We start from the raw sequence: 21,599 nt of genomic DNA, 5'->3' as shown, positions 1-21,599 counted from the left end.
GAGACCGAAAACGAGGTCCAAAAATTTTGAAAAAAATTCCAGAAAACTCAGAAAAATACGTAGACTCCAAATATATTTTTAGTTTTGTCACGTGGTCTTTACATAAATTTTTAAAAATCATCAAAGTTTATATTTTCGGAAAATCGAACCCGATTTTTAAAATCTGAAAAATCTCAAAAAAAAATTCCTAAAATTTAAATAAAATTAAAATACCAAAAATGCTCATAAATTTAAAATTTTTGAGGTGTTACAACATACTTCTATGTTTTAAAGAATTTCAAGGACCAGTGCTTCTTGAACTTAATATAGATGACAATTGGTTAAATTTTTATGGATATGCAATATAACTGAACCTTAATAGGTAGGTTTAAGTAGTACATAATTAGATTTAGAATGAGTTCAAATTTAAAAATAGTATCGTGATGAGGTTTAAGTTTTACTTGTTAAATATCCGTTTCTCTAATCCGTTTTATATAAATATTTAATTAAATATAAATATATGTTTTTTATAATAATATTTATAAATTTTATATTTTTATTTTAAATAAAATAGAATTTAAATACTTTATGAAATTATTAATTTTTTAAAATATAAATTATTAATAAAAAATAAAATTTTGTGTTGATTATTAATTAAAATATATAAAATTAAATAAATTTAAATATTATTCAGGTAATAGTAATTTTGTTTGTGACAGGTTGGAATGGTTGATAATAAATTTTAGTAGGTTTATGATGAGTTTTGAATTTTAAAAATATTAATCAGATTCAGATAGAATATTTTTGCACATTTAGATTTTGTTTGTTTCACGAAAAATAATTTATATATGAAAATTATATTTTTCAAGGAAATTTAAAAAATATATATTTTTCATGAAAGTATTTTCTATTGTTTGATTAGAATGTTAAGTTAATGATATATATTTATTTTATATATGTATAAGTATGTTTATATTTTAATAAGATTTTTAAAATTTAGAAAATGAAAAATAACTTTTTTTTTTTAAATGAAAGTTATTTTCTTTAAAATATTTTTCATGAACCAATTTTCTGAATATTTCAAATACTAAAAAACTTAGAAAATATTTTTCAAAAAACTATTTTTCTTAAAACAAATAAAACCCTATTGTAGGTAGTCTTGCGCGACCTCGTGATACATGAGTTCAAGCATTAAAACTCTAGCACCCATCTTTCTCTTACATTTATATATATAATGCAGCATGAATGAACCAGTCAACCTAAACAATAAGCAGCTAACAACTCCAACTCTATTATCTTCTTTTTTCAACATTGCTGCAAAAGCTAGCTAGTTACCAACTCCAACTTTTTGCTCCCTTTATCTCAAGGTTGTGTCCGCAAAGTTCCCTCTATATATACTCCTAAATCATCTAAGAATGAAGCATAGCAACTTTTGAAGCAAAAAACAATGGCTCAATCCATAGGCATTCTCCTACTTACTACTCTCCTTGCCTTTGCTCCTTTTAGCTTTTGTGTGAAGACCACAGGCGGCTACCTCTACCCACAGTTCTATGACCATTCCTGCCCTAAAGCTCAACAGACAGTCCAGTCTATTGTAGCCAAGGCTGTAGCAAAAGAAGCTCGTATGGCTGCCTCATTACTTAGGCTTCACTTTCATGACTGTTTTGTCAAGGTATGTGAATTGCCTAGAAATCAAATCGTTTTTTGTATAGTTAATTGCTCTAGCTATAACGTCCACACTCACAGGCACATAGCTTGTGTCGTAACCATATGACCATGTCTTTTTTCTTTTTTTGGTACATGGAAGGTTTATTAAGCTACGAGACGTGCAATCGGCAATCGGGTTACTAGCCTAATGGCATGTGACAATGTTTCTGATAACTTAATCAATGCTCCTCTATTGCAGGGTTGTGATGCGTCGCTATTGTTAGACAGCAGTGGAAGCATAATCAGTGAGAAGATGTCTAATCCAAACCGACAATCAGCTCGAGGATTCGAAGTGATTGATGAGATCAAAACTGCACTAGAGAACGAGTGTCCTCAAACAGTATCTTGTGCGGATATTTTGGCTTTGGCAGCTAGAGATTCCACTGTTCTTGTAAATGTCACTTTCTTAGCTGTGCAGGGGAATAACCTGTGATAGTGATTGCTAACCAAAATTCTAAGCTGACCATCTTTTTCATTTACGCAGACTGGAGGACCTACCTGGGAAGTACCATTGGGAAGAAAGGATTCTAGAGGTGCAAGCTTGAGTGGTTCTAACAACAACATTCCTGCTCCAAATAACAAATTCCAAACCATTCTTACTAAGTTCAAGGTTCAGGGCCTCAATGTTGTTGATCTTGTCGCACTGTCTGGTAACCAAACTTATTTCTGACTTCTAACAGTTTTTTTTTTTTTCCTGATAACAATCATTTCACTAAAGAACACAAAATTCTTAGCTATGTTCTCATGGCAGACTCAAGTTAAGTAAGAAAACATGATTTGTGGATCTGCAATTTATGTTCATCATTGATTTAGCATGAACATCATCTCTAAAAACACGAACCTGTACTATGTGTGCCTCAAATTTTATTTCCTGAGCAAATGTTAGCATATGGGTGGTTCATGCTTCCATTGAAAAGGCATGCTTAAGTTTCCATGAATTCTGGCAGGAAGCCACACAATCGGAAATGCTCGATGCACTAGCTTCAGGCAGAGGCTGTACAACCAGTCAGGCAATGGGCAACCCGACTACACTTTAGATCAATCATATGGTTCACAATTGCGTACCCGCTGTCCTAGATCTGGAGGTGACCAAAACCTGTTTTTCTTGGACTTCGCAAGTCCTACAAAGTTTGATAACAGCTACTTCAAGAACATATTGGCTTCAAAGGGCCTGTTAAATTCTGATCAAGTTCTCCTGACAAAGAATGAATCATCCATGGAACTGGTCAAGAAATATGCTGAGAACAATGAACTCTTCTTTGAGCAGTTTGCCAAGTCAATGATTAAGATGGGAAATATCTCTCCATTGACAGGTCCAAGGGGAGAGGTTAGAAAGAACTGCAGGAAAATTAATAGTTAACTGGACTACCCAGTTACTGTCTAAAAGTAAATGCTAAAGCAATAGCGTATGATTTTCTATTTAAGTTCTCTGTCTTCATTTCCTCACTTTGAAGAGAAATTCTAGTTCTCCACTTCGTTGTTACCACTGCGCAGCATGCTCTGCTATTACAGTAGTGGAATTCTGTAATTTTTTTTTTCTGAAGAAATTTAAGATATTTCTTTTCATAGATAGCTAAATGCAATTCACTCTATTATTTGCAATTCACTCTATTATTATACTTGTAATCAGAGAGAGAGAGAGAAAGAGAGGAAATTGGAACTGGGATTAATCTATCTACCTGCTTCATCTCCTTGTGGCAGTTCAGTGTAACAAATCTGACTAAGCATAGGTACACTCACCTGACCTCCAATTTACTCAATTCCATTGGCTGGCTCGACAGAGCTGCTAAGAGCTGCAAATCTGACTAATAAACCTAAACGTACCTGAGACTCAATTTTCCTCAATTCCATTGACTGTCTGGACAGAGCTACTGCTGATAACTTGTAGACCTCTGGAACCCAACTTGTAATACTTTAACAGCTGCTTTAATATTCATTTCAGCATCTTCACTACTTCATTTTGCTTGTAGATTATGTTATAATCATAATTTGGGACTGTGGTAACTCAAGAAGAGGCTCGAAAAATCTCTGTAACATATCCATGCCAGATAATTGAGTGCATGTTGCATATTTTGATGAGAGCTAGGAACAAGATGTTTTCATGAGGGTTCAGGGAATTGTAAAGCGACTAGTCGTTTTTGTCCCCCCAAATTTGATGGACTTTTTTGACCCTTCCCTGTAATCAAAGTAAGAGTACACCTTTTATTATGTTTGGGCTAATAGGATTTGTTTGGCCCATCAGATTCGTCAAAGAAACAAATGCAAAGCCTCTTTCCCTCTGTAGGGTTTATGGTTGGTTTCCAACTTCAATGCTATGAACTCAGTGACTTAGTGAGCTCTTCCTCTACTTGCCGTAATGAATTAATGATCATATAGCAGTTCACAGTATTATCTATCCAAATACAAAATCAAAAACCAAAATCTGCTCTTCAATTCAAAATGAGGAATTTGCGATTCATTTGTACACATTTAACGATATTCCACAAAACCCTCCTTCATACCTCTACAAGATCACTAACCAAATCCTCAGTCTTCACCCGTCACTTCACTTCCGCTTCTCAAGAATCGAACCCACCTGCCCCATCTGATAAAGTAGCCGCCCTCGTCGATGAAATCTCCCAACTAACGCTTCTCGAAATCTCTGACCTCACCGAGGTCCTTCGTAACAAGTTGGATATCAAGGAGATGCCGGTAATGGCGGTAATGATGCCCGGGATGGGATTTAGTGGCGTGAAGGCCGTCGCAAAGGGAGGAGCAGGTGCGGCGGCCAAGGTAGAAGAGAAGGTGGAGAAGACGGTGTTTGATGTAAAGCTTGAAGGGTTTGATGCGGCGACGAAAATCAAAGTGATTAAGGAAGTCAGAGGGTTTACGGATTTAGGACTGAAGGAGGCAAAGGACTTGGTGGAGAAGGCTCCTACGCTGTTGAAGAAAGGAGTGACGAAAGAGGAGGCAGAGAAAATTATGGAGAAAATGAAGGAGGTTGGCGCCAAAGTTACCATGGAGTGAGGAAGTGAGTCTTCTTTTTCTTATATATTTGGTTTTACATGTGCATTTCTGCCTCTGTAGAAGAATATATCCTTGAGCAGGAAACATGAATATGGTTTTATGGTCTTTGTGCTTTTTCTCTTAAGTTAGCAATCTAGGATTATATTACACATATGATGGAAGAGGATCCAAGATTTTGCATTTCCTAGGCGCCTAATGATATGTTGTTTTCTTTCTCTGTTTTGCTACATGGAGATATGAACTGTAGTATAGAATTCTCCAAGTTATTGAGAGTGATTCTCAGGGATATAGAGGTGTCTTGTATTTGTCTTTTTCAAGCAGTAGTCTTACAATCAAGGAACGAGATTTAGAAAATTCTCATCTTTCTAGTAGCTTTAGCAAGATTAGGTGATGAGGACAATTAGAAATTCATTTGGTTTGTAGTTTCCTTGAGTGATTGTCGAGGCCTTTTGTTCAAAAATAAAGAATACAACTTTTGGAGAAGTGAGAATAAGAGTTACTCAACTATTTTTACTTTGTTTATTCCATTCCACTAACTTCATCATGCGAATTGACTATTTGCTCTCATTCTCATTGTTTATGTCTAAGAGAATTAAATGAAGTAATTATGCAAAAAAGCAAACAATGATGCATCCTTGACGGTGGGGAATTAATAAGGGGAATGATAATGGGATCTGGGCCCAAGTTTATATTATATTTTTGTTGTCTTTTTACTTGATAGTTTTAGTTCACCTAGAAAATCAATTAAATGTCGGTATAAAATTTCTTGAAGATTTTGCATTCTTAGTTCATAAAATGATTTTGTACACAACAATCAAAATGATACTAGACATTATATGATGGTGGAGATTGCTTATTAGATGACAATTGGAAACCTGACATTTAGGACAGTTTCAACAAGACGAAAAAATGTGGCATAGATGTGAAGGTTCATAAACCAAAGGAGTTGAATACTAGACATTATATGGTGATGGAGATTGGTTATTAGACAACAATGAGAAACCTGACATTTAGGACAGTTTCAACAAGACGAAAAAATGTGGCATAAATGTGAAGGTTCATTAATGCATTTGCTCCAAATGCTTTATGTTGCCCTGTTTCAATTTGTCATGTGTATGTTGGAGGAAAGAAATAATTTTTTCCTGCTAGTGGGAAGAAAAGAAAAGGGAGAGGTTGTTAATATTTTCTAATTGATACATGCAGGGCCACAGCTAAGAAATTGAGTCAGTGGGCCAAAAGAAATTTATTTTGCTTATTTAAAAAAAAAATATGTACAATAATAAATTATTTACTTAAAAAAAACATGAAAATGCATGTAAATTTTCAATAGATAATAATTAAGTAAAAAAAAGAAAATAATTTGGTTAAAAAAAATTCTAGCTATAATCTTAAATTTACAATTGTACTGGATAAGTTTTCTTTTTTTAAAAGCTTTACACGATTGCTTCATTATTAGTACCATCAAAGACATATTTCTCAATATATGTAATCAAAGAATCATTTAACAACTGATATCCTATTCAATTATGCAATCGAGTTTTTTGCAATCTTTATTGCAAAAAATGTCCTTTCAACACTAGTTGCAACAGGTGACATCAAAGTCAATTTCGCAAACAAGTAAACTAACGGATGCAATACATTTTTCTTTGTTTGGATTAGCTTTTGAGCAAGATCACCAATTTCCTTAATTTACCTTATGAAATTGAGATTATCCATTAGTTTTGTTGACATAAAAATGGAAAAAGGAGAAAAAATACCAATTGATATAGAATGAGAGAAAAGAACAAAAAAAGAGATATGAAAGAGGGGAAAAAATTGTGATTATGTGAACATGAGAATGAGAAGATATGAAAGCTAGACAAGAAAGAACTAGAAGGAAGATTAAAAAAAAAAAAAAAAAAAACCCGGAGAGAATTTTTAGAGTTTAGTATATAATATTTGATCTTTTTTAGGTTTTATTTTAAAATATTAAAATAGTCAATGTTTAGGGTTAAGAGTCCAATAAGTCTAAATTTATTAAATATAATAATATTTGAAGGATTATAATGAAGTAAAAAATAATGTTTAGTGAATTATATACATATATTTATGGAATTCTTTTAAAAATTTTAGTGGGTCAATTGATCCCACTCATGTTAACTTGGAACCACCCGTGGCTACAAGTATATAATGAAGTTCGTTGCAAAAACAGCTCAGTAGCTGGAGCATGCCCCAAGGCAATGGGAGGAAGAAAAATAAAAGAAAGGACAACTTTGAAGCACAATTTGTTTCTTTCAGCGTCTACAGGATCTTCATTGAAATGAAGTGTCCTTCATGACCAACATTGTTCTGGCTGCCAAGACCTCTAAAATCCACAACAAATGTAGAAAGTGAGATTCTTTTAATTTCTAATATATGTTCACTTAGCTATGTTTTTTATTTGCCCCTTTGAAAAAAAAAAAAAAGTGCTTTGTAGGCCTGCACATTTGCGTGCATGGAGGCATACCTGTGTGCACACATGCATATTTTTGTATGTACACTTGTGCATACTGTGTGTATGTACTCAGAAATGTCTGTACGTGTATTTGTGCACATCCTTAGGAAATTTGTTGAGAAAACTTCAACGAAAAGATGTAGAATAGTCTGCTTACCAATTGCTAAAATCTCTGTGGTAGATTTGATTGAAGGTGCTTGTCTGTATTCAGGAAAATCCTTAGTTTGAAGCCTGTATTCAAACTCTACTGGCATTCTGACAATCTCTAGTTCTTTTAAGGTTGTCACATGCTTCTGGGATGCTTTGTAATTTTTCACAGTGATTTATCACTAAATGCTTGAGCTTTGGTATTGACCTTTCTTCCACTATCCAGTTCTCTAATTCTTTCAAAAGATGAAGCCACAGAATTTGCAATTGAGGGAAACCCTTAGACAAAAATGTCATTTCCTTCCAGTTGTAGGATCCATTACCTAAAACAAGCATTTTTAGGTTTGGCAATCTTTCCAGCTTGCTAACTGAATCTTTCTGAAGGTGGAAGTTGTACAGAGTTAGCTGATCACAGTGAGAAAATTGCATTTGGGTTGGAAAAGCTTCTTCCTCAGATTGAAGCAGTAGAGACAAGGAGTTAAGTTTGTGCATTCTTCCTATGATTGAAATGAATGAATTCACTTTTCCTTTAGTCAATCCATCAATCCCCAACCTTTGAAGATTAATCATATTGGTTAAACCATGTTCTATCCAGCTTCCAGCCTCTATATAGGGTATGGTCTATAGACGCATCAAGGTATCCTTCTTAGATGCCCATATCTGGAGAATCAAATGGAGTATAGAGGAGCAGATGTCTCAAATTCACCATTTTTCAAATAACATTTGTTATTCTCTTGAGAAAACAACCGTACCTCAAATCTAGTGTTTGCAGGTTTCGCAAATTTCCAATGAATGGTGGAAGTTCTTGTTCTAAATTAAACTTCCTCAACCCTAGATACCGTAGTTGAATTAGGTCCCCTATTTTACTAGGTAGCCTGACAACACGCACATCATCCAGATCTGGGATCATGAGTAAATTCCTGTAAATGAAATCCAGTTTCTTCTCTGTTCTGAACATAAATTTATACTGTTGGCTTAGCAAACCAATTTTCATGTGATTCCTCACTCTTTCTAAATTATACTCTCGATTAAAGAACAGAAGGGAGTGTGAGTGTGGTGCAGAGTGTTTTAGGAAATTATACTAGTCATAGCAAGAATGGATGGCATGCCTTTGGGATTTATTTAAATGACATGTTGATGGATTTACCTTACTCCTGTGATGGTTCTGGAGGAAATTTTCTTCCTTTCCCTTTAAGATAGAAAGGTCTCTCAGCAGGTCATTGATTCGGAATGTTTTTCAGTCTGCCAAAGAGAGCTAATTCTTCCCACTTGAATCACGCACCTTTGAATCAGCTCATTTAGGCATTTCTCAGCAACGCCTAGTGTTATTTCTTCCCCTTGGGGTAATAATTCTTCTGCAACCCACAGGCGGATCAATTTTTTTTTTTCTGGATGGAAACATCCTCGGGGAATAGTCCTAGGTAAAGAAAGCAGGTTCTCAGGTGTGAAGGCAAATCATTATAGCTTAGAGCTAAAACTGCAGCTATCTGATCTTTGCCTTGAATTAAGTGCCAGCTGATTTTATGAAGCACTCGCTGCCATTCCTCTGTTAATGTGATTTTTCTGGATAATAACCTCTCAGAACTATCACAGCCAGAGGCAGAATGCCGCATTTGACCACCTTGTCTCTTCTAACCTTCTCCAACTCATGGGGCAAACTTTTGCTTCCAGGGAATGCTTTCTTTCAGAGCAACACTAAACTTTCTTCTTCTGTTAAAATCCGTGGTTCATGGGGAATGCTTCCTGCTCCTGCATGCAAAGCAACCTTCTTATTTCAGGTGGTGAGCATCACTTTACTTCCAAATTTGCCGCTAGGAAATGCAGTTTGTGGACCATCCCAAACCTCCATGCTCCAAATGTCATCAAGAACCACCAAGTACCTCCTCTCTTCCAGGAATTCATGCAGCCTCTTCAACAACTCTTTTCTCTTCTAGTTTTTCCAAATTTTCCATTTCATCCTTGTTGAGAGCATTTGCACCCATGATAATTCCTTTCATTGCAAAATCTCTCTTCTTCTGTACTCTTTGGAAACATAAACTCATGCTTTACAATCAAAATGATCTTTGATCTTAGTATGATTGTACAGTTTCTTTGCCAAGGTTGTCTTGCATAGACCCCCCACACCCAAAATGGAAGCCATTTGTCGCCTTGACTCCAAACTACTTAGCTGTGCAAGTAAAACTTTTGCGTCTTCTACAAGTTCAATTATATCATCTCCCTCAACATGGGAAGATGGTTGTCTCCGCCATTTCAGCCTTTCATTTGCAGTACTTTCGTGGCCTCCCTCTCCACTGGACACTAGTGCTCATCAACCCATACTTTTCCCGCCTGCTAGATGTGTCCCGGATCCTTGATTGGATGTTTTCAATCTTCCTCTCACCTTTTAGAGACGTATTGGTTTCGTGACCAAGTCCCATATAGGATGAGATGTTGCCTTGGATGTGTATGTTTCTATGACTTTTTCTGCATCATAGGCTACGTCTCTAATTTCAGACACCCAGTTTCGCACCAATTCATTCTCTCCTTGCTTTGCATCTGCATCCTTCAAGAAGCTTTGCATCCATTTCAATTCATTGCTCAGTTGCCGAACCTTCTCGCTCACTCCGTCCAGGTAACCTGCTTCTTGAACCTGTAAGGTTGAGCTTTCCACAACAGTTGAGACTGCATACTCAGCCATCTCTCTTCTGCGTATGATCAAGCACATTTTCTGAACACTACATATAGAGGATATGAACTTTTTTTTTTCCCCTCCAGTTTTGGTAAATAAATGTGACTAGTTTTTAAATTGCTGTGAAGTTTCTTTTCAAAGGCAATTTACAAATAAATCTATTTACATTTACTTTCTTTGTTCTCCATCCAAATGGAGAGTTATCAGAGTTTACATTCTCCACGATGTGGGACCCTTCGAAGGAAGGTCACAGTATCACAGTAAACGTAACTAGTGGGTGGCTTCCTGTCTTCCTGGACTCCTATGCCCAAAAGCTTTTTCTAGTAACCGGCGATTTGCCTGTTTCGTGGCGTCAACCATCAACAGATTCTCATTTCTTGGATTTGGGTTTGAGAATCACCGAGCTATTTTGTAAATGTCGGACATTTGTTTAGTGTAATTAATTTTTAAAATCAAATAAATGGATTGTTTTTAACCTTGTGAGGACTGTTGGGAAAAGTTTTTTTAAAATATATACATATATATATGGTAAAAATTAATTAAAATCTAAATTTAATATACTTGAATTATACTCAACTCAACTAAGCCTTTATCCCAAAAATTTGGGGTCGGCTATATGGATTCGCTTTTTCCACTCTGAACGATTTTGGGTTAAATCCTCAGAAATGTTTAATGCTTCTAAGTCATGTTGTACTACTCTCCTCCAAGTTAATTTAGGTCTACCCCTTTTTTTCTTTCTATCCTCTAACCTAATGTGCTCTACTTGTCTAACTGGAGCCTCTGTATGTCTACGCTTCACTTGACCAAACCACCTCAATCTACCTTCTCTCAACTTATCTTCAATTGGCACCACTCCTACCTTTTCTCTAATACTCTCATTACGGACTTTATCTAGTCTAGTATGGCCACTCATCCACCTTAACATTCTCATCTCTGCAACTCTTATCTTAGATGCATACGACTCTTTCAGTGCCCAACACTCACTACCATATAACATAGCCGGTCGTATGGCTGTACTATATACTTGAATTATAAAAATATTTAATTTATAAATATATCAAATTATTAGTTGTAGTATATTTTTTTATATGTAATTAATATTTATTTAAAAATATATTAATTAAATCTCGATTCTTGACTTTCTCGCTTTACATATTCAATAGGCAAATAGGGTTTAAAAAACTTGCCTGAGACCAATACGAACCTCAACTAAGGTAGGTACAATCGGGACTACTCAAAATTGCAGCTTATTTAAATCTGACCAAACATAAAATTAGGGGTGTACAAACGGTCGGTTCGGTTTTGAATTGAATTAAATCAATAAAATCAAAAATTAAAAATTTTAAAAGTTAAATCAAACCAATTATTAAGAGAAAATCGAATTGAATCAAATCGATGAATATTGGTTTGGTTTGATTTTAAATCGATTAAATCAAATTTTGTAAAATTTTATATTTTCAACACTAAATATCAATAGCAAAAATATTAAACTCAAACTCAACTCTACTAAGTTTTTATTCTAAAAATTTGGGATCGACTATATAGATTCGCTTTCTCCACTCTAAACGATTTTGAGTTAAATCCTCAGAAATGTATAATGTTTCTAGGTCATATTGAACTATTCTCCTCCAAGTCAATTTAGATCTATCTCTTTTTTTTCTTTCTATCCTCTAACCTAATGTATTCTACTTGTCTAACTGAAGCCCGTATGTCTACGCTTCACATGACCAAACCACCTCAATCTCCCTTCTCTCAACTTATCTTCAATTGGCACCACTTTTAACTTTTCTCTAATATTCTCATCACGGACTTTATCTAGTCTAGTATGGTCACTCATCCACCTTAACATTCTTATCTCTACAACTCTTATCTTAGATGCATACGACTATTTCAGTGTCCAACACTCACTACCATATAACATAGCCGGTCGTATGGCTGTTCGGTAAAATTTTCCTTTTAACTTATTGGGAATCTTACAATCACATAAAACTCTCGTAGCACGTGGCTTTAATCTTATGACTAACATCCTCCTCATATCCCCCATCTACTTGAAGGAGTGAGCCTAGATATTTAAAGTGATTACTTTGGGACAGTACCACTCTGTTCAAACTAACTCCTTCCCTATCACCAGTTTGGCTTTCACTGAACTTGCAATGCATGTATTCTGTCTTCGTTCTACTTAACTTAAAACCCTTTGACTCTAGAGTACTTCTCCAAAGCTCTAGTTTTCTATTAACTACTTTTCGTGTCTCATCTATCACAATAACAAATATATTAAAAAAAATTTAGAAATCAAAACTCAAAAATCTTAGGATTTCCTTGATATATATATATATATATATAAATTCGATTTGATTTGGTTTTTTTTTATTTTTAATGAAAATAACTAAACCGAATTGATTAACTGAAATTATCAAAATTTATAAATCGAATCGAACTGATTAAATTTTAAAACTAAACCGATTGAACTGAATTAACTCGGTTTGATTCGATTTTTCGGTTTAAACTGAATTATGCTCACCCCTACATAAAATAATAGCATTTTAAATGCTACTTCTTAGTCATCTTAGAGATGGCCTTTTTCATCGCAATTATGAATTGCAGACTGCAAAACTCCAAACATACGCTCCCAATGTTCAATTTAACACACATGTAGATGTCCCATGTAACATAATCTATTATGCTTTTGCTTCTGTAACCCTACTCAAATATTATCACGTGTAATTTGAGATCTAAATAATACAATGCTGGACATGTAAGATGAGAAAAAAGGGGAGCCTAAACCGGAACTGCTAAAATTGAGAGCAGACACATCCAACTAGTAATGAAGGCAATGAAACATCCTTCTTATTGCATTGATTTGTTAAGCAGAGGAAGTCAATGCTGAAAATATTACATGCTTAACCAGCAATATGGAAGCAGTGTCCAAAAGTTGCAAACTCTCGAGAGGAAACTGAGGGCCACGATTAACAAACTAAAAATTGGTGCTTTCTTTGACAAGTATCTTTTCTAAATACCATGAGATGGAGAAACTGGAAAGAAAGGGAACAAACACATTAATGCAACTGAAAAAGAAGATCCAAAAAATTTTCAAGCATGGCGACACACGTAATAGCCCACCGGAATTGCATTTTGTGCCTTTTGTTAATGACAGGTATATGAATATCCATTCGTCCATAATGCTGCCAAACCTAAAATAAAAAATAAAGATAAAAAGGCGATTGAAAATTATTACAAGAGGATTTAAATGTTTCAATCATTTGCAGTCTTACAAAGCACCAATCATCTAAATTGCAAAGTAACCAGAGAACCAAGTTTGTTCGTCATTTGTTACTAAAAACACATTATTCCTCTTCCTTTACACATTAGGCATTCCCACTTACAGAAGGTAATGCACATTCAGAATGAGTTTGTTTGCACAATGCTTCGCCTTGTGTTTTCAGTGTCCTTTGCAAAAAAAAGGCCATCTACTAAAATTATTTGAACTAATGTGCAGGGAGACACCTCCGTTATTACACTTGGAGACACCTCTGTTATTACACTTTATCATCATGGAACCACCACCTAGTCTCCTTCGGAGATCTGCCATTTCTACAATTCTTTACATAGCGATCATTGTCTTCAGGGCGTTGCTGCAAGCCAGGTGAATTTAAACGTGATATCAGAGAGAGTTAGTCAACTCCAAATGCCTATCTTCATCTTGTGCTGTATGCTCAAAAAAAAGAAAAAAAAAAAGTGCACAAATTGCATGCTCACATTTACAAAAGGGCAATGGTAACTGCAGCATGATGAACATATGCCCTATTTTCACTTGAAAGGTAGCTAAGAATATAAATATCAAATTGACAATGAGATCAGACCTTCACAGTTGAGCTTGAAAGCATTGAGAGAATGCTGATACAGACAGAACTAACAGTCATGGCAGGGGACCATGAATCATATAATATATCTGCGATCGGTAATGCATCAAAATGTCAGTTCTGCTACATATAATTTACTGCACTTTTTCACGGAAGCAACCATAAACTTATGAATGAAATAATATGATGAATCATGAAAAATAACTAAGTCAATAACCATAGATAAAGTTACTTCAAACATTGATCTCACAACAAAACCATTTATTTACAACAGAATTAATGCCAAAAATTGGAATAAGATAACACACGTATATATCCCGGTATACCTTAAATGATTCTTGTTTTGTGATAAAAAAGAAGAGATAAAAAGCCTATGGTTACCATACAACAGAATTAATGCTCGTGATTTCCAGGATCAACACAATTAGTGTGCTTGATAAAGATCAATAATACAGCAAAAAATTTCAAACATCGCAACAGGCATGTGTACTGCAGTATAAGCTTAAGCCCTTTCCCCAGCTACTAAAATCCATAATCTAATTCCATTAAAAATTGCACCAACCAAATCCTCAAATGAATGAGTTATCATTTAAAAATATCCAAAGTTAATTTCCTTAGGCCACAGCATACCATTGCATGAAGTAACATCAATTTACAATAACAATGTTTATGCATGCCAGTAGAGGAGGAAGGTGCTTGATTTCCCAAGCTATTACATCCATAATACCTAGTTGCATTTAGAATGGCTTGACCAAACCTCAGTTAAAATAATCAACTAGTAGAGAAATTTCCTGATTTCCTTGGACAACACATGACCACTTACTTTAACAAAAATTGATAAAGGAGTTGCATACAGAATGATTACAAGTACACACATTGTAAGTGAACAACCAACTAATTTACCAAAGTTTCTAGTCTTCAAAAGTTTCACAAACTTTCTCGACTTCACTCGATATTTAAATATTAACATCTAAGAGTGGCAAAGCAATTTATGGCAAGAAAAGGGGAACCAGAAACTGGCAAGTGTGGAGATACATTGCAACTGAAATAGATGTCAAAAGTTATGCACTATTGAATTCAACGAGTCATTGATGCAGTAGTACATCATTCAACACAAGGCCCTGACTCCAAGCAAATCCAGATTTTCCACAGCCTAAGATTGGTGTTTTTCTCTGCGTGTATAGACGGGGATGGGGAATAAATTATCGAAGAAGAGAAGGAGAATAAATATCTTAGGGCTTGTTCACCTGTGGAAATCTGAATAAATCTTCTAAGAAAGTGAGAAAAAAAAATATTGTGTCCACAAGTGCCACCTTTCCACATGAAGAACAGCAAAACTAGTTTTCTAGTTTTTCAAAATTTAAATAAGATTTGAAAAAAATTAAATTGTTTTCCATTGTTTCCTTTATAACAAAAATCATATTTTCCAAATGAAAAACAATAACTTTCCTATAACTAAAATTATACTATAACTTTTCCATAAATAAAATTGAATAATTATTTAGGAAAATATTTATTTTACAATAATAAAAACATTAATCATATCATTATAAAATAAATGAATAACACCTATTAAAAAAATTAAAAGTAAAATAAGTTTCTAAATATATTTTATGATTTTTTAATTATGAAAAATATGATTTTTTTTTAATTAGAAAACTGTTTTCTATTATTGATAGGTAAATGTGTTTTCCATATTTTCCTTACCTGGAGTTTTCTTTGAAAATGGAAAATGAAAAAAAGAGATGTGTTTTCCACAAATAAACAGGGTCTTAAGGTTTCTGTGATCCCATCCATTAAAGGACAGAACATGCAAGCTTTTAGGGTTGGATGCTTGATACGAAAAGAATGATTATGCAACAAGGTGAGGGCAGCCATGTTCAAAAGTTATTCATTTCTTTCCATCAACTTTACCAGTTTTTATCAAAATAAGTACAACACCACTAATTGAATGGCAATTTTGTTTTCACCAGTCTCATTAAAATCAAAGGTTTAGGTGCCTTCTGTTTCATGGAAAATAACAACGAAGTGGAAAGCATTTTAGGAGAAAACAAATCATTTCTGCCATTTGGTTGCACCTTTGGAAATTAATTGGATATTATTTTTTGACATTTGAGTACATATGGAAAATTAATTTTCTTCCAACAAAGATATCACAAGAATGAATCTATATTGCGGTGGTTGTGGGTTCTCCACGAAACAAGTAGAGTCTCAGAGATTTAGTTTAGCTCTATCAGCAATTTTCTGTCATACATAAAAGTTAAAAGGACACAAGGAAACAAAAATATCTACATATAAATAATATTGAACATTCATGAAATGGAAAATCTTGTTAAAGAAGTAGAAAGAAAAAGAATTTAATCAACTGATCAACATGGAGCAATACTTAGAGACAAGACCATCACTTTCAACAAACGAGTGAACACAATCAAATTCATAACAAAGAAATAAATATGAAGAGCAGACAAACAATTCAGAACAAACAAAAAAATAAGGTCATGACTTGACAGTAGACCAGTGAAAAATCATACTGCAAAACCTACAAGCAAGAGTGGGCCGATGTTAATTGACAATGGGGACAAATTCAGTGAGCAAAAACAAATTATGCACGCAATACAAAATTGTAGTTGTAACCCACGAAAGACAATATTAAAACCCCTAAAATTACCTAAACAAATATGGCCGTTGCTATAAATATGTGGGTGCAGAGGAGCCGGATGAAGAAAAATAACCTGTTAAAATTTAAAAAAAAAATGTTATCAAAGGGCAAACATCATATTATAAATCACTACAAGGATTAATGTGATTATGCAAACCTGAGGAGCTTCCATAGGGTAATGCTCTGGAAAGTCAACTTGAAGTTGGTAGGTCTCATTAGCGTAGAGTGTTCCCGGAGCTCCGTTTACTTCAATTACCCACCTTTAATTAGAAATCCAAACACACCCACGCAGGCATGCAGCACAAGAAAAAGGGGGGAAAAAGAAGCATGAATTAGGGAGGGGAAAAAAAACTAACTGAAGCACATATAACATCACTAATGCCCTATTTGGCTGCCAAGAAATCCTCCGTTTTTCCTTTTCTGTGTCTATTTCCTTCCTTTGGCTTTCTCAGCAACCAACCGAAGACCAAAAAAAAAAAAAAAAATTGAATAACGATTAAAAAAAAAAATGAGTAATGAGTAAGATTTAATCCCTTAATTAAGAAGAAGCAAACCTTTGGAGATTATCAGTGGCTTTGTGTTTGAAGCCAGCAGGAGGGTTGACCTGCCACTCTACCAGTTCTTTCTGGAGGCGATTGCAAGCAATCTTACTCAGAGCCTAAACATCAAAATTAGCAAATCAGAAATCAAAAATTGAAAATCGATTCGGGCCAAAGTAGGAAAATTAGGAAAACCTTGCGGGCGGTGGCGGAGGAGCTGGTCATGCTTTGAATCTCTATGACAATGGCGGCGATAAGGGGAGAGAGAGTGATGGAGGTGGTTGATGAAAGGGACAAAGAGAACCAGCAACCGTTTGTGAGTGCGTGACCTTCTCTTTGTTTCACACTGCATACACAGATGCCCACATCCCCTTTTTTTCAAGGGAATTGCACCTTTTATAAATATATAATATGCAACATAATTAAAATTTTTTTAATTAATTTTATTTCACAAAATCACAAAAATTGAAAAATTAAATATATATCTTATAAAAACTCAGTGGCTAAGTCAGGATTTAAATTAAAGAATAAATTAAAAAAATTGCATAAAGACCTGTTTAATTTAAATTTTTAAATTAAATTAAAATAAATATTTTTCATAATTTGATTCAATAAGAAATTATTGTTCAATTTCCTTTCAAGCATTACTGCAATGAAAACACTGTAATAAGAATCAATATTAAGATAAAAAATTTAAATGAATTTCATATAATTTATATTTAATATAATTTTATATTTATTAAAATTTATTTATTTTTATTTATTAAAACATCTTAAACAATAAACTTTTTTTTAAATTGTTCGAAATTTAAGATAATAATATATTTATAAAATTATTTAATTATCAAATTACAAATTAATTTTGTTCCTCTAGAATTAAAATTGAGTAAAAGGAATATAATGAAATTATAAATAATATTTATTGGGAATATATAATTTTAAAAAATTATAACAAATAAAATAACATAATTTTTAATAATTCTGAAAAATATAATAACAATTAGCCACCCAATTTCAATAAAATAAAATTCGAGAACCCATACCACAATAAGTCTATTTTAATAATATGGCATTTAATAATTTTAATAATGGATGACAATTATAATAAGTAATTTAATTATTAGAATTAATAAAACTTTAAAATTATAATACAAATTATCAAAGTTTTTTTTTTAATGTAATCCTTAGTACGTGTAATAATTATCCCTTAGCATCACCGTTGTAAAAAAATTTATACTTTTATTTTTATTATTATTATTATTATTATTATTTTAAGTTGGACGCATTTGAAGGATGCGAAACGAGGCACTATTTTTACCAGCTTTTTTTTTGGTTAATATTTATTTTTAAATTTGAACACATGAAGATATACATTGCTGTTTATTGTTGTTTGACTGATTTTGTATGCAGCGAGTTAAATAATTTTTATTTGAAAAGCAGGTAATCAGTAAAAGATTAACGGTTCATGTTAATTAAAAAAAAAATTAAAATGATTGCGGTACTATATGGTTTTTTTTTTTTTTTTTGAAAGATAAAGGAGTAAAATTTAGAACCAAACTAAGCCATCAACAAAAGGCCCATCTCGAATAAATAAACCTAATATGTATAAGGTATACAACCTGAAACCCAGTCTCGATAAGTAACACTCAAACCCGATAGAAAGAAGCAGCCGTTGTTGCGCCGCCAACCAAGCTTGGACAATCGGTCATCGGAGATGTTGTATCTATTCCATATTGACGAAGAAGCAGCAGATATCCTCACTATTGTCACCATTAATGGCTTAAACACCCAACTAAAGATCAAGGATAGCCACAACTATTTGATTTCGTCCGACGTATCAAGGATCTAGGAATCAATCAGTACCCCAGGCCAAGGGAAGAAGGATCTCTCAAACAATATTGTTATGACCCAAATTATGGGTCAGACCGACAATAGGATCTGAGCTAGTCTAAAGCCCCCGAGACCCGTAATAAGCCTAATTATTCTTTAACTCAATCGAACAGAGTCTGGCCATAACATGGATCATGCAACGGGGAGTTTTTTACTCTCCCGACCTGTAAGCACAATATATAATAATTTGGAGAGCTCAGCTCACCCTCATCCAATCAAATCATACATGCATCTAATAATTTTATAGATCCGACACGACATTATATTGCATATCCAATTCAAATAAAAATACTTCTAATACATGCGAAATTCTATAAGTTAGTAAAATTATACAAAACATCAAAGATATTAATAGATGATCTGCGAGGGAGAGAGGCAGGTTAGAACTTAACAAAAAATCTTCTGTATCCTGAAAAAAGTAAGGTGAACAGGAGTGAGCGTTTGACTTAAAAGTAAAATACCGATTTTAAATACAATTTATATAGCTATCTAAAGTTAATGCATCATAAAGAGTGGAATGCAACATCATCATAATTTTCATACAAATCATATCATAACAGCAAAAAGGTAATTTGGAATTGATTCCATATATAGCTCTCTTAATCTAATCTCTATCAGCGAGTATATCTCAAGCAGGATTTTCACTTAATAGACTAAATGAGGGGCCAGCGAGATCATCTCGAGCCATGCCTACCCCAATTTATCCATAAAAGGATCGGGTCCCAACGAGTTAAGTTCTAACCGTGTCTAACCATCTTGTCCATATCCAATACTATACATCACACGCACGCCAACACCTGCACACTACTCAAAATTACCATAAAACAATATCCATAACATTTCATCAAATAAATATGCAATATAAAATATTTCTAGTATTTAATTACATAAATATATATTTATAAGTAATGCATGGGCATGCCTGAACATATTGTAATATTGAAATTATAATTAAAATTAATATTTTACTCATAGACGTGAACCAAGGTCATTGTAGCAGCTGGGAGGAGGAGGAAGGGTGTCCCAGCTCACTTGACAACTTCATTATAATTATTTAATATAATTAACTCAATACAAGCTTAAAAAAAAAAAAAAATCGAAGACACCCTAAGTTGTGTCAAAAATTTGACAGAATTTCCTCTATACCTAGGACCTAACCAACCTACAAAATGATTCAAAATATACTTCTATATCTGCAAGTCACATAACCATATCTCAATCATATCACTTGGCCCCTTATGGACCCATCCAAACAGTCAACAACCACAATTTGAAAAATTATCATTTAGTTATGGCAACTACCCCTTTTGCAAAAACTACCCAAATGAGCTATAAAAATTCTAAAATTTTGCCCCGCGGTCTTTAGCAATATTTAAGCTAATGCAAAATAAATTATAATTTTTTAACTGATCATGAATATTTTATGAATTTTTAATCAAAATTAGGCCTAGATAATTAAGAAAAATGAGGGTTCGCGTCTACCTATGCCAATTCTAACCCTTGGGACGCTTCCGGAACGTCTGAAAATGATGGGATGGCCTATAATCTTGACTCGATTTTAAAGTTTTTTTCGGTAATCTGCCTACCCAGCCTAAAATTATAGACCCGAGCAACTATCGAATTTTCGTGAAACGAGTGTACCTACGCGAAGCCCACAACACGGGGGTTAGTATATAGTTTTTACGGAATTTATTAAGCTCATTTAATGCCTAGAAAAACACTGCGAAATTTCATGAGATCCACCAGAAAAAACAGTGTCGGAAAATTTTGAAATGGGTATTGCCGCAAAACTCTAGTCGAGAGGAGCACTCTGATACTCTCGGATTTTTCGTGAGGTTCACAGTTTGTGAAAAATCTAGTCCAAAAATCAAAATGGACTAAAACATTCCGGATAAAATTGGACAAACCGCTAGATAGATTTTTGTGTTCTTGGTGTCTATGCAAAGCTCTCGAGGTGTAGATGTGTTTTGAAATAAGAGTCGATCCAATCGGTGGCTGAATCGGTCGAAATCAGCCCGAGAAGTTGAAGCAGCGCACACGCGAAGGGGAGGTTTTTGGCCCTGTTTTCCGGCCACCTGGAGGCCAGCTGGCTAAGGGGGAGGGGCAAGGAAGGTCGCCGGCGATGCGGGGAGTGGAGGAGAGGTGTTGGCCAGCGCGGAGGGAGAGGGAGGAGAGAGAAATGGGAGGGAGAAGTGGGGCGTCGGGGAGAGAGAAGGAAGGAGAATAAAAGAAGGAAGAGGGCCAGTTCGATTCGATCGGTTCGATTCGGTTCAGCTCGATTCGGCCGATTCAATTCAAGATACCCGAAATTGAATTTTTGCTGTCCCTTGGGACTAAAAACGATGTAAAAAAATTTCGAAAAAAAAATTCTAAAAAACTCAAAAAAATTTGTAAAGTCTAAATATATTTTTAGTTTACCATGTGGTCTTTAAATTAATTCATAAAAGTTAACAAAGTTTATCTATTTTGAAAAATCAAACCCGATTTTTAAAATTTGAAAAATTTTAAATAATTTTTCAAAATTTTTAATAAAATAAAATACTAATATTTACCTATAAAATAATAAATTTAAAAATTATAAGTGTTACAAATATAAACTCGATAGAGAAAATAGGTGGTAGAGCCCTCGGCGACCCATTCACGCCTTACGGAACCAGGAGAACCCAACGAG

At 34.0% G+C, this 21,599-nt stretch overlaps 3 protein-coding genes and 1 pseudogene across 6 annotated transcripts; 2 read left to right on the top strand and 2 right to left on the bottom strand.

Annotated features, from left to right (window-relative positions):
• The first annotated feature begins 1,376 nt into the window (after positions 1-1,376).
• On the top strand, positions 1,377-3,256 carry LOC110668525 (peroxidase 72-like). Its single transcript, XM_021829806.2, has 4 exons — positions 1,377-1,651; positions 1,886-2,077; positions 2,171-2,336; positions 2,634-3,256. Exons 1-4 carry the CDS (start codon positions 1,427-1,429, stop codon positions 3,044-3,046), a joined length of 996 nt encoding a protein of 331 aa, XP_021685498.2. The 5' UTR covers positions 1,377-1,426; the 3' UTR covers positions 3,047-3,256.
• A 694-nt stretch (positions 3,257-3,950) lies between these two features.
• On the top strand, positions 3,951-10,205 carry LOC110668526 (uncharacterized). Of its 2 annotated transcripts, none has more exons than XM_021829808.2 (2): positions 3,951-4,696; positions 10,188-10,205. In XM_021829808.2, the coding sequence occupies exon 1, from the start codon at positions 4,126-4,128 to the stop codon at positions 4,690-4,692; it is 567 nt and encodes a 188-aa protein (XP_021685500.2). In that variant the 5' UTR covers positions 3,951-4,125; the 3' UTR covers positions 4,693-4,696; positions 10,188-10,205. The 2 variants fall into 2 exon arrangements, with proteins under 2 accessions (XP_021685500.2, XP_021685499.2); XM_021829807.2 differs by lacking the exon at positions 10,188-10,205 and adding an exon at positions 6,884-7,334 and having other exon boundaries at positions 4,026-4,696.
• Positions 7,403-9,989, bottom strand: LOC110668523 (probable disease resistance protein RF45; annotated as a pseudogene).
• A 2,979-nt stretch (positions 10,206-13,184) lies between the features above and the next one.
• Positions 13,185-17,432, bottom strand: LOC110668541 (probable ubiquitin-conjugating enzyme E2 16). Of its 3 annotated transcripts, none has more exons than XR_002497555.2 (6): positions 17,234-17,431; positions 17,054-17,157; positions 16,657-16,759; positions 16,509-16,572; positions 13,737-13,929; positions 13,185-13,612 (listed from the first exon to the last, which is right to left on the bottom strand). XR_002497555.2 is itself a non-coding variant. In XM_021829844.2 (6 exons), the coding sequence occupies exons 1-6, from the start codon at positions 17,261-17,263 to the stop codon at positions 13,517-13,519; spliced, it is 486 nt and encodes a 161-aa protein (XP_021685536.1). In that variant the 5' UTR covers positions 17,264-17,428; the 3' UTR covers positions 13,185-13,516. The 3 variants fall into 3 exon arrangements, 2 of the variants coding, with proteins under 2 accessions (XP_021685536.1, XP_021685537.1); XM_021829844.2 differs by having other exon boundaries at positions 13,841-13,929; positions 17,234-17,428; XM_021829845.2 differs by having other exon boundaries at positions 13,538-13,685; positions 13,841-13,929; positions 17,234-17,432.
• Between the last annotated feature and the right edge of the window lie 4,167 nt (positions 17,433-21,599).

The sequence above is a fragment of the Hevea brasiliensis genome, chromosome 16 (assembly GCF_030052815.1).
Source record: "Hevea brasiliensis isolate MT/VB/25A 57/8 chromosome 16, ASM3005281v1, whole genome shotgun sequence".
Classification (NCBI taxonomy): Eukaryota; Viridiplantae; Streptophyta; class Magnoliopsida; order Malpighiales; family Euphorbiaceae; genus Hevea; species Hevea brasiliensis.
This window is presented reverse-complemented; position numbering and strand designations above follow the sequence as displayed.

What these genes read in the sequence shown, in the direction of transcription:
- LOC110668541 (XM_021829844.2), bottom strand. Translation starts at nt 17,263, where the DNA reads ATGACCAGCTCCTCCGCCACCGCCCGCAAG. An exon ending in GCCACTGATAATCTCCAAAG is followed by an intron (nt 16,760 to 17,053) that starts GTTTGCTTCTTC and finishes TTCTAATTAAAG; the next exon opens with GTGGGTAATTGAAGTAAACG. An exon ending in ACCCTATGGAAGCTCCTCAG is followed by an intron (nt 16,573 to 16,656) that starts GTTTGCATAATC and finishes AAATTTTAACAG; the next exon opens with GTTATTTTTCTTCATCCGGC.
- LOC110668526 (XM_021829808.2), top strand. Translation starts at nt 4,126, where the DNA reads ATGAGGAATTTGCGATTCATTTGTACACATTTAACGATATTCCACAAA.
- LOC110668525 (XM_021829806.2), top strand. Translation starts at nt 1,427, where the DNA reads ATGGCTCAATCCATAGGCATTCTCCTACTTACTACTCTCCTTGCCTTT. An exon ending in CTAGAGATTCCACTGTTCTT is followed by an intron (nt 2,078 to 2,170) that starts GTAAATGTCACT and finishes TCATTTACGCAG; the next exon opens with ACTGGAGGACCTACCTGGGA. An exon ending in TGATCTTGTCGCACTGTCTG is followed by an intron (nt 2,337 to 2,633) that starts GTAACCAAACTT and finishes GAATTCTGGCAG; the next exon opens with GAAGCCACACAATCGGAAAT.